The sequence below is a fragment of the Budorcas taxicolor genome, chromosome 17, assembly GCF_023091745.1.
Source record: "Budorcas taxicolor isolate Tak-1 chromosome 17, Takin1.1, whole genome shotgun sequence".
In the NCBI taxonomy this organism is placed as follows: Eukaryota; Metazoa; Chordata; class Mammalia; order Artiodactyla; family Bovidae; genus Budorcas; species Budorcas taxicolor.
Window position 1 is genome coordinate 71,111,213 of NC_068926.1, and position 12,199 is coordinate 71,123,411.

Below are 12,199 nucleotides of genomic sequence, written 5' to 3' on the forward strand. Positions count from 1 at the left end.
GACCTCACATCAGGGAGGAGGGGACTCCGCCTTCCTCAGCCTTTTGTTCCTCCAGGACCCACACGGGGAGGGTCGCCTGCTTCACTGAGCCAGAAGGTTCAATTGCTCATGTCCTCCAGACACACTCCCCCAAGAGACCCCCAGAAATAAATGGAATGGCACCTCGTTTCCCAGACAAGTGGGACACACGTTACAAACCATCTCGATGATTAAAAGAGTAACCTCTAGTCATGTCCGACTCTTTGCGACCACATGGACTGTAGCCTACCAGGCTCCTCCCTCCATGGGATTCTCCAGGCAAGAGTACTAGAGTCGGGTGCCATTGCCTTCTCCAGGGGATCTTCCCAACCCAGGGATTGAACCTGGGTCTCCTGCATTCCAGGCAGACGCTTTAACCTCTGAGCCACCAGGGAAGCCCCATGTATATTCACTGGAGAAGGAAACGGCAACCTACTCCATTATTCGTGCCTAGAAAATTCCATGGAAGAGAAGCCAGGTATGCTACAGTCCATGGGGTCAGAAAGACTGAACACACACGCAAACACACAGAAGTGTATTCTGCAGTATTTTAAAATGTGTTCAGTTCAACATGGAGTACAAGAATTTGAATTGTGAAGTCAATTGACCAAGAAACCAGAAGAAATCCTTGTGTTGTGATCTCTGTGGAGGTAACATGGGTACCTGGTGCTGTGACACTCACAGCCTCTGTCTCTATCTCTACATGTACATACATACATATTTGCATGCATGTATGTATTTGGAAGATTTCACATAAGTCTCACCAGTCCACAGCCCCCACGTTCCCTGATGCCCAGAACATCTGTCATAGCTGTGAGTATCGTCACCAGATAAGATCTTCCCCCCTCACACTGGTTATCAGGTCTCTCTGATCCAGCATTTCTCAGCTAAGACTCCTTGTGACTCCTGGCTGCAGCATCTTCTGAAAAAGTCCCACAGAGAGGCGTGTGATCACTGTACACAGGAGGACCGTGGTTCTCTAGCGTGAGAAAAGCTAAGTGAGCCCTTCACGGGGACACGAATGTACCTGAGACGGTCATCAGTCATGCTCAGAAATCAGAGCTCTACTAGAGGCAGCACGCGGGGCAGCCAGCAGGGGGCAGCAGAGCGCGGCCAGGAGCCGCAGGTCAGGGGCTGGGCTGCCCGAGGCGGGGGCTTCAGGGGAGCCAGCCCTGCGGGTCCACAGGGGGCCAAGGAGCAGCGCTGGCAGGAAGCCAGGACTGGGCAGGCCATCCCCTCAGGACCAGTGACCACCTCTGAGGGTCACATCCACAGTGAACCCCAGTGCCTCAGTCCACGGCCAGGACGCTGCCAGGCTGACCTCCCCACTGGGGAGTCCAGGGGAGACCCCAGGCCGGGGGGCTTGGGACAGCGGTCATGTGGTCAGACACAGGGAAGCTGACAGTGACCTCAGTCCCTGAGGACAAGTCTGATGTGCAGACGTGAGAAGCCGAGGAGGAAGCTGGGGACAGACAAGGGCTGATGGTGCGGTGACCCCGCCTCTCAGGGAGGGGCCCCCGGGAGTGAATTTGCATAAACCCGAACCCTCACTGCCCCCCGCAAAGCTCTGAGAGGGAATAAAGGGGCTCGGAGGGCCCAGCGCTGCTGCGGGCTCAGAGGCAGAGCTCGGGGCGCGTCCACCATGGCCTGGACCCCTCTCCTGCTGCCCCTCCTCACCCTCTGCACAGGTGCGGCCCCCAGCCCTGCACCCTGGCCCTGGTCCCACAGCACCCATGACAGAGCCTGCCTCAAACCCAGAGCTCAGCCCAGACACAACCTCAGGGAGACGCCCTTCTCACCGGGGAAGGGGTCCTTCCTTCTCATCCCCTCTCCCTCCTCTCTTCCAGGCTCCGTGGTCTCCTATGAACTGACCCAGCCGACTTCAGTGTCAGTGGCCTTGGGACAGACGGCCAAGGTCACCTGCTCGGGGGACCTGCTGGATGAACAGTATACTCAGTGGCACCAGCAGAAGCCGGGCCAGGCCCCTGAGCTGGTCATTTATGAAGACAGCAAGCGGCGCTCAGGGATCCCAGACCGGTTCTCTGGCTCCAGCTCCAGCAAAACAGCCATCTTGACCATCAGCGGGGTCCGTGCAGAGGATGAGGCCGACTATTACTGTGTGTCGTGGGACAGTGGCAGTTACAATGTCCACAGTGACACAGACAGGCGGGGAAGTGAGACAGAAACCCTCCCGTGCTGCTCACGCTCTCCTCCAGCCCCGGGAGGACCGTGGACACCGCGGGGAGAGGCCTGGCCCGGGTCCCCCGGAACGGGGCCCCCAGGCGGCCCCGCCTCCCGGCCCTCCAGGCAGGCTCTGCACCGGGGCGTCCCCAGTGGACGACGGGCTGGCGGGACCATGGTGTTGATGTGGGGAAACTGACAACACAGACGCATCCATCCCATCGTGGTCCCTGGAGCTCTCTCTGTGACGGCCTTGTCCAGGCCATCGCCACCTCCCTGTGGCCCTCATGTCCTGACCTGATCCCCGAAACCGCCCTGTGACGTCTGGGATTCCGATGGAACACCCAGTGCTGTGGGCATCATCGAATCCCCCAGACCCCTGGTCGGCCCTGAGTGCCCTGCCCACCGCCAACTGGGTCCAGTGCCAGCTACCTGAGCACCCTGCTGGTTCTAGAACGCTGCCCCTCACAATCACGCCTCTCCTAGAGGATTCGGCTCATCAGTCTTGTGGAGTCCTGCTCCACTAGAGATGACCTTACAGGGCCTGCCGGCCCAGAGCCTCCAGGAGGACCCCAAAACTCAGTCACAACCCGGGCAGGTCAGGGTCTCCTCCCCTGAGTGTGGCCTCCCGAACCCCCTCCTGACAGCTGGGCCCCAGCTGTCCTCCTCAGAGTCCACCTCCAGGGGAAGCTGTGACCGCCCAAGGGAGACCCAGAGGAGGCCAGTCCCCAGGGGTCAGCTGGGCTTCCATCCCGCCCTCTGAACCCCAGGTTAGGACCCAGCCCTCTGTCCCCAGGGATGCAGCCACCAGCTCTGAAAGTCCGACTCAGACCACGTGCTCATCCTGGCTCGACCGTGGCCAGGAGACACCTTAGGGGACCCCTTGGAGATGAGCCCTGGGTCTCAGACAAGCTCTGTCTCTCCCCGGCAGCTCTGAGTAACCCTGGGGCCACTCCACTGCCGGGGTGCAGACGCCCTCCCCCCCGCCCCCCCCCCCCCGCCAGCTGCTCAGTTCCAGGCAGGAAGCCCCACTCGGGCCTGGATCTGCAGATCCAGGTGGGGCCGGGCAGGGTCCGTTCTGAGTGGCGCCTCCACAGGGATTTCAGACAGACGCTCAGACACTGTGCCCAGGATCACAGCCCCTGACCAACAACAGAGCCAGGCTGGGGTCAGGGGGGGCTGACCACACAGCTCCAGGTCACGGCCACAAGGACTGGAGACACAGCTCTGTCCCCCGCCTGGCTCCGGCTCTCCCCGGCTTCGGGACACACCCGCGGGGTTGGGCTGCGAGTCCAGACTCTGATGAACTCTGGCCTCTCTCTCACTTCACTCCTCTTCCTCCCCTTCCCCTCGGTGTCCTCCCCTCTGTCTCCCTGCCGCCTTCTCCGTGCTTCTCTCCTCTCCTCCTCCTGGTGCTTCTTCTTTCCTTTCTCTCCCTCTCTCTCCCTCATAAGATGTTTGGATTTCTCCCCATGGTTTATATTTAATTTAAATTTTCCATTATATTTGTAGTGTCAGCTAAACACAGATGCACAGCTTGAGAGTTGCGAGCTAAGTTTTACGTGGGGCAAAATGAGGACTGCAGCCCAGGAGGCAGCTTCTCAGAGAGCTCTGGGAGCTATCTGGGGCAGTGGGGAAAAGTCGGTACATAAGGTTTTGGTGAAGGGAGAGTTCAATACCATGAAGCACTCGTTTTACAAAAGGCTTTTTATTAGTCATGAGAGTCTGATGTCACCATGAAGGGAGTTAGTGCCTCTCTAGATATGAGGAGATGCAAGGATGGAGATCATAAAATCTGTTCCTAAGAAGAACTATACAGAAAGATCTTCATGACCCAGATAATCACAATGGTGTGATCACTCACCAGAGCCAGACATCCGGGAATATAAAGCCAGGTGGGCCTTAGGAAGCATCACTACAAACAAAGCTAATGGACCGAATTAGCTAAAGTGATGGAATTCCAGTTGAGCTATTTTAAATCTTAAAAGATGACGCTGTTAAAGTGATGCACTCAATATGCCAGCAAATTTGGAAGACTCAGCAGTGGCCACAGGCCTGGAAAAGGTCAGTTTTCATTCGAATCCCAAAGAAAGGCAATGCCAAGAATGCTCAAACTACCGCACAATTGCACTCATCTCACACGCTAGCAAAGTAGTGCCCCAAATTCTCCAAGCCAGGCTTCAACAGTATGTGAACCGTGAACTTCCAGATGTTCAAGCTGGGTTTAGAAAAGGCAGAGGAACCAGAGATCAAATCGCCAACATCTGCTGGATCATCGAAAAAGCAAGAGAGTTCCAGAAAAACATCTATTTCTGCTTGATTGACTATGCCAAAGCCTTTGATTGTGTGGATCACAATCAACTGTGGAAAAGTCTGAAAGAGATGGGAATACCAGACCACCTGACCTGCTTCTTGAGAAACCTATATGCAGGTCAGGAAGCAACAGTTAGAACTGGACCTGGAACAACAGACTGGTTCCAAATAGGGAAAGGAGTACGTCAAAGGTGTATATTGTCACCCTGCTTATTTAACTTATATGCAGAGTACATCATGAAAAATCCTGGGCTGGATGAAGCACAAGCTTGAATCAAGATTGCTGGGAAAAATATCAATAACCTCAGATATGCAGATGACATCACCGTTATGATGACTGCTGTCCCAAGCCCCCCAGCCTGGAGTCTCCCCTGGGCTGCCCCAGCTGAGCCCTCAGCCTGGCAGCAAAGAAGAACTAAAGAGCCTCTTGATGAAAGTGAAATAGGAGAGTGAAAAAAATTGGCTTAAAGCACAACATTTAGAAAACTAAGATCATGGCATCTGGTCCCATCACTTCATGGCAAATAAATGGGGAAAAAATGGAAACAGTGACAGACTTTAATTTTGGGGGCTCCAAAATCACTGCAGATGGTGACTGCAGCCATGAATTTAAATGACGCTTGCTCTTTGGAAGAAAATTTAAGACCAACCTAGACAGCATATTAAGAAGCAGAGACATTACTTTGCCAGCAAAGGTCTGTGTAGTCAAAGCTTTGTTTTTTCCAGTGGTCATGTATGGCTGTGAGAGCTGGACTACACAGAAAGCTGAGCACCAAAGAATTGATGCTTTTGAACTGTGGTGTTGGAGAAAACTCTTGAGAGTCCCTTGGACTGCAAGGACATCCAACCAGTCCATTCTGAAGGAAATCAGTCCTGAAAATTCACTGGAAGGACTGACGCTGAAGCTGAAACTCCAAAACTTTGGCCACCTGATGCGAAGAACTGACTCATTGGAAAAGACCCTGATACTGGGGAAGATTGAAGGCGGGAGGAGAAGGGGATGACAGAGGATGAGATGGTTGGATGGCATCACTGACTCGATGGACGTGAGTTTGAGTAAACTCTGGGAGTTGGTGATGGACAGGGAGGCCTGACGTGCTGCAGTCCATGGGGTCTCAAAGAGGTGGACAAGTCTGCGGGACCGAACAGAACTGAAGACAGTAATTACACTCACGCTCAGGATAGCTCAGTTGGTAAAGAATCTGCCTGCCATGCGGGAGACACCGATTCGGTTCCTGGGTTGGGAAGGTCCCCTGGAGAAGGGAAAGGCTACCCACTCCAGTATTCTGTCCTGGAGAATTCCCCGTAGAGTCGGACAGGACTGAGCGACTGAGCTGAACTCAGGACAGTAAGTAATCAGCCAGGCTGAGAAATCAGAGCTCTACTAGAGGCAGCACGTGGGGCAGCCAGCAGGGGGCAGCAGAGCGCGGCCAGGAGCAGCAGGTCAGGGGCTGGGCTGCCCAAGGCCGGCTTCAGGGGAGCCAGCCCTGCGGGTCCACAGGGGGCCAAGGAGCAGCGCTGGCAGGAAGTCAGGACTGGGCAGGCCATCCCCTCAGGACACACAGGACACCCAGGGCAAGGGGCACAGTCCACGCCTCAGCCCATGGCCAGGATGCTGCCAGGCTGAGGGCTCTGCTGGGACAGCCCAGGGGAGACCCCAGGCCGGGGGGCTTGGGACAGCAGTCATGTGGTCAGACACAGGGAAGCTGACAGTGACCTCAGTCCCTGAGGACAAGTCTGATGTGCAGACGTGAGAAGCCGAGGAGGAAGCTGGGGACAGACAAGGGCTGATGGTGCGGTGACCCCGCCTCTCAGGGAGGGGCCCCCGGGGGTGAATTTGCATAAACCCGAACCCTCACTGCCCCCCCGCAAAGCTCTGAGAGGGAATAAAGGGGCTCGGAGGGCCCAGCGCTGCTGCGGGCTCAGAGGCAGAGCTCGGGGGACATCCACCATGGCCTGGACCCCTCTCCTGCTGCCCCTCCTCACCCTCTGCACAGGTGCGGCCCCCCAGGCTCGGCCCCCAAGTGGCCAGGGCTCAGGCTGGCCCTGAACGTCCGCTCAGCGCAGGGGCTGCTGCAGGGGGTGGGGGCCGCAGGGAGGAGACCCTCTTCCTCACACGCCCCGTCCTCTCCTCTCTTCCAGGTCACCTGGCTTCTTCTCAGCTGACTCAGCCGCCTGCGGTGTCTGTGTCCTTGGGACAGACGGCCAGCATCACCTGCCAGGGAGACAACTTAGCATTTCTTATTGCTAACTGGTACCGGCAGAAGCCGGGCCAGGCCCCTGTGACGGTCATTTATGGTGGTAGCAACCGGGCCTCAGGGATCCCTGACCGGTTCTCTGGCTCCAAATCAGACACCACAGCCACCCTGACCATCCGCGGGGCCCAGGCCGAGGATGAGGCCGACTATTACTGTCAGTCAGTTGGTACCAGTGGTGAAGCTCACAGTGACACAGACAGACAGGGAAGTGAGACACAAACCCTCCCGTCCTGCTCACGCTCTCCTCCAGCCCCGGGAGGACTGTGGACACCGCAGGGACAGGCCTGGCCCAGTACCTTCAGCGCTGAGCCCCCAGGCGGCCCCTCCTCCCGGCCCTTCGGCAGGCTCTGCACAGGGGGTCAGGAATGGATTTAGGGCTTCCAGGACCAGGCTCCATGGTGTTTTCTTGACAATGTGTGAAATGTAGAGCTCGGGTCTCATTTACAGTCCGGCAAAGACATATGTCCAATGTGGTGGGGTTTTTTTTCTTTTCAAAAGAAAAGCTTGGCATTTTTTATTACGTGGGGTTTTAGCTGAACAAAAATACACTTGAATGGTTAGCAACAAATGGGAAAGTCTCAGGAGCGGTTGCTCCACCATCAGGAGCTGGAAAGAAGTGGAAGCAAAGCAAGGAATTTGCGTGATGGCCAGAGGGCAGGAACAGGGAGCTGCGAAGACCGCCTGCTGTTTGTGACTGGCCATCTCCGGATGCATTTCTTAGCAGGGAGGCATTCCACTCCTGTCTTGGTTTGCTAACTAATTCTTACTATTGTTTAGTTGCAAGATCATGTCTGACCATTTGCAACCCATGGACTGCAGCCCGCCAGGCTCCTCTGTCCATGGGATTTCGCAGGCAAGAATACTGGAGGTGGTAGCCATTTCCTTCACCATGGGATCTTTCCAACCCAGGAATGGAACCCGAGTCGCCCCCTGTGCATGGGGTCTGCTGCCTAACAGGCAGATATTTGACGTCTGAGCCGGCAGGGAGGACAGATGGTAATTATACACTAATGGTGTATACACACACTAATTGCACACTAATCTTTATCAAAATCTTTCAAACAGTAGAGGAGGAAGGATACTCTCTAGTTTATTCCATAAAGTTGGAATTACGCTTACCAATAAAGACATTACAAGAAAAGAAAGTGAAGCCCCAAATGCCTTATAAATATACAAGAAAAAATCTTTTAAGATATTAGCCAACATAATCAACAAAAATGTATCAAAAGTGCAAGTGACATTCACCCCAGGAATGCAAGTCTGATTCAACCTAAGACAATCAGTCATGAGTGTACCACCGAAACAAATTAAAGAGAAAAGACATTAAATATCACAAATGGTGCAGAAAAAGATTTGGCGATATTGAACATCTTTTCATGACCGAAGGAAAAAAAGAAACAAAACACCAGAGAATTCTGTGTAGAAAGACTTCATCTCAAGCCAATGAAGGGCATTTATGAAACACCCACAACAAACATCTCACTCCATGAGAAAGACTGAAAGCTTTCCCCACTGCCACTGAACTCCGTCCTGGATGTTCTAGTCACAGCAACTGAACATGAGAAAGAAATAATGGCCGTCTAAACTGGTAGGAAGAAATCAAAGGGTCTCTATTCTCTGGCCGCATAATACAATATAGACAAATTTCGAAAGCCCACAAAAACGTACTAGAGCTCATAATGAATCCAGAAATGTGTCAGGGCTCAAGATTCAGATGCAAAAATCATCTGGGTTTTGATGCTCCAACAAACAATTCCATTAACAATAGTATCCAAGGAGTTAATTTAACTTAGGAGAGAAAAGACCTGTTTACAGAGAGTTATAAAACATTTGGTGATGAAATTAAATACGAGCAAATCACATAGAAAGACAGTTTGTGTTTTGGAGACTTAATGTCGTAAAGGTGGCAACACAGAGACGCCTCAGGTGCAACCCTGGGCCTCCTTCTCCAAACAGGTCTGCCCATCATTTCACAGGTAACCTGAGACCCTAAAGCTTGACACTGAGGCAGTTTGAGGGCATGAAGAGAGCCGTGGTTCCTCCCACGGGACCAACAGTCAAGGCCCAGGGATTCACCACCTGGGCAGCGGGTTCTGAATCTGCACCTGGCAGATGACTTCCTGGCCCCTTCAGCAGTCAGTGGCCATCAGGGGGCAGCAGAGAGTCACTCAACACCGCACCTGGAGCTGGGGAGACCTGGGCATCAGGTCCCCGGGCAGGGACTGGGTACCCAGACCTCACACCTGAGGACAGGGGCCGGCTTTCTGTGGTGTCGTCCCGTCAGGATGCACAGACTCCACCTTTTCGTTTGCACTGACAGCCTCTGTCCTTCCTGCAGGACAGGCTCCTCGCCCATCTCTCCCCACAGGGCTGGGGCCCTACAGTGATCTCTCTTGTCCACTCCAGGCACACAGAGCCAAGAGGTCTATTTGTCTTAATTAGAAAAACTATTTGTATTCCTGCGTTTCCCCAGTAACTGAAGGCAACTTTTAAAAATGTATTTCCGGGACTTCCCTGGTGCTCCAGTGGCTAGACTCTGAGCTTGTGTTCAATCCCTGCTCAGGAAACTACATCCCACAGGTGGCAAATAAAGACCCTGCATGCCACCCGATGTAGGCAAAGAAACAAAAGTTTAGTACGTATACATTTCACATGAGGTGCTTTTATGATTCACAGCCCGTATTCTGCCTTATACTTAGTCATTCCTTTGAGCACATGATCGGTCGATGGCCCAGACCACACACGGCGATACTGAGGGCCAGCACCCACCAGCTGCCCAGGACCTCATGGCCAAGAGTGGACGCTTACAGGACCTCAGGGGCAACGGTGGACGCTTACAGGACCTCAGGGGCAACGGTGGACGCTTACAGGACCTCAGGGGCCTGTAAGATCTCCCTCTGCTCTGGGCAGAGGAGCATGTCATCCTGGCTCTGTCACTCGGGAGCTGTGTCTGGGCTGGGCCCTGCAGCTGTGCGTCACCTGTGGTGTGGGCCTGGTGAGGGTCACCGCCCAGGGAACCTGAAGGGTCAGAAGAACCTTCCACTGAAAGTTCTGGAGGTGGAGCTAGAACCAGACCCACATGTGAACGTCACCCCGAAACAGTGAAGGAGGAGACACTTCAAAGTCCTGGATGAGATTAAGGTCCTTCACCAGGGTGGACCAGGGGCTCACCTGTGCAGTGAGCCAGGAGGCCGAGGAGGAGGGGGGTCCAGGCCAGGGTGGAACCAGGATGGAGCAGAGGGAAGACTTGGCTTCCAGGAAACCCCGACGTCTCCACCGTGACTCTGGCCATGTGCACGGCAGGGCCCAGGATCCTCTGGTGCAAAGGACTCAGGTTTCCTGGAAAATACAGTCTCCACCTCTGGGCTCTCAGTGACAAGGGCTTCTCTCCCAGGAGTGGGGCCAGGACCCAGACTAGGGTGCAGCTGTCCCCCCAGACCCTGAGACCAGCAGGTGCAGGGGGAGCCCTGGGCTGACCCGCCCCCCACCCCCGTGTTCCCCAGGCTGAGGGGAGTGTGCGGGGCGGCCCTCCCCCGTGTTCCTGGGCTGAGCCTCTCCCACCACGGCCACAGGCAGCACCCCCCCGACCCCCACCCCCAGCTCAGGCTGATTGGCATCCCCAGCAGCAAGGGGATAAGACAGGCCTGGGAGGAGCCCTGCCCAGCCTGGGCCTGGCGAGCAGACTCGGGGCGCCTCCACCATGGCTTGGACCCCCCTCCTCCTCGGCCTCCTGGCTCACTGCACAGGTGAGCCCCACGGTCCTCCCACCCCAGCCCAGGACTCGGGGACAGGCCTGGCCCTGACTCTGAGCACAGTGGGATCTGCCCGTGGGGGCAGGGGGCTCCTGGGGCTGCTGCAGGGTGGGCAACTGGAGGGGCTGAAATCCCCACTCTCTGCTCACTGCTGGGTCAGCCCTGAGGGCTGTGCCTGCCAGGGAAAGGGGGGTCTCCTTTACTCAGAGACTCCGTCCACCAGGCCCGTGAGCCGGGGGGGCTGAGACTGAGGGGAGGGTGTCCCTGGGTCCCAAAGACTCTTAGGCACTTAATCTGGGTCAGGCAGGGGCTTCTGTTCCTGGGCTCTTCGTGTCCAGCCGCCTCCCCTTTCCACTCCTGCAGGCGCCTGTCCTGCAAGCTGACTCAGCCACCCTCAGCGTCAGTGTCCCCGGCACAGATGCCAGGATCACGTGTGGGAGGACCAGTGCTGGAGGTGAAAGCGTTCAGTGGCACCAGCAGAAGCCGGGCCGGCCCCTGCGCTGGTCACCTATGGAGACGATAACCAACCCGCGGGAGTCCCTGACCAGTTCTCTGGCGCCAACTCGGGGAGCACAACCACCCTGACCACCAGCGGGGCCCGGGCCGAGGACGAGGCCGACTATGACTGTCAGCTGTGGGACAGCAGTTATAATCCTCACAGTGACGCAGGCAGACGGGAAGCGAGATGCAAACCCCTGCCTGGCCCGCACGCCCCGGCCTCCTCTGAGCAGCTGCAGGTCCCGCTGAGGCCCGCTGCCCTCTGTGCTCAGGGCCTCTGTTCATCCTGCTGAGCAGTGGTAAGTGGATGTTGGGTCCCGAGTCCTGGGGGCATACCAGCACCCTTGAGCAGGAGGGTCCCCCATGCCGGCAGAGTCCTAGGACAGCCATGTCCCCTCTCCATGCTCAGCTTCTCTCAGGAGTGCTGGGAAGATTCCAGAAACAGGCAGGAAACTGTCAGTCGCTGGTGGCCGCTGCTGGCCCCTGAGTCAGGCGGCCATTCTGGTCAGCCTACCGGATCGTCCAGCACTGAGACCCAGGGCCTCCCTGGGAGGGCAGGATGCGGGACTGCAGCCCGGCCCCCCACACCGTCACCCCAAACCCTCGAAGAACCGGGCTCCCCAGGATGCCTGCCCTTTGCAACCTGACATCCGCACATTTTCATCAGAACTTCTGCACAATATTCACACCGCTCCTTTACGCGCATTCCTCAGAGGCTAAAAATTACCATGACTTGCTAACCACTCTCCTTAAACTTCTTCCATACGATCGTCTTTCCCGCTCCTTGGACGTCTTTTCAGTCCGCATCTCTTACTACCTTTGGGCTGCTCGGGTATTTTCTTTTTGAAAAATTTTTATTGGAATATATTTGCATTACAAATGTTGAATTGGTTTCTATTGTACAACAATGTGAATTAGTTACACATGTCCTGAGGAGGGGCGGCTGCATGGGCGCAGGAGGGCTGAGAGGCGTTACTCCGCATTCAAGGTCAGGAGGGGCGGCCGTGAGGAGATACCCCACGTCCAAGGAAAGACAAACCCAAGTAAGATGGTAGGTGTTGCGAGAGGGCATCAGAGGGCAGACACACAAACCATAGTCACAGAAAACTAGTCAATCTGATCACACGGACCACAGCCTTGTCTAATTCAATGAAACCAAGCCATGCCCGTGGAGCCACC

At 55.6% G+C, this 12,199-nt stretch overlaps 1 protein-coding gene and 1 non-coding gene across 2 annotated transcripts in view; one reads left to right on the forward strand and one right to left on the reverse strand.

Moving 5' to 3' along the window:
* Nucleotides 1-341: 341 nt before the first annotated feature.
* TRNAS-GGA (transfer RNA serine (anticodon GGA)) lies at nucleotides 342-413 on the reverse strand. The gene has a single exon. It is a non-coding gene; the product is annotated as a tRNA-Ser (tRNA).
* Nucleotides 414-1,638: 1,225 nt separating this feature from the next.
* The window catches only part of LOC128062199 (immunoglobulin lambda-1 light chain-like), a 35,557-nt gene continuing 24,996 nt past the window's right edge, over nucleotides 1,639-12,199 (forward strand). The window contains exons 1-2 of the mRNA XM_052654577.1: nucleotides 1,639-1,706; nucleotides 1,866-2,171. Coding sequence (XP_052510537.1) covers nucleotides 1,661-1,706; nucleotides 1,866-2,171 — 352 coding nt within the window. The 5' untranslated portion in view covers nucleotides 1,639-1,660. The remainder of the gene's footprint in view (nucleotides 1,707-1,865; nucleotides 2,172-12,199) is intronic.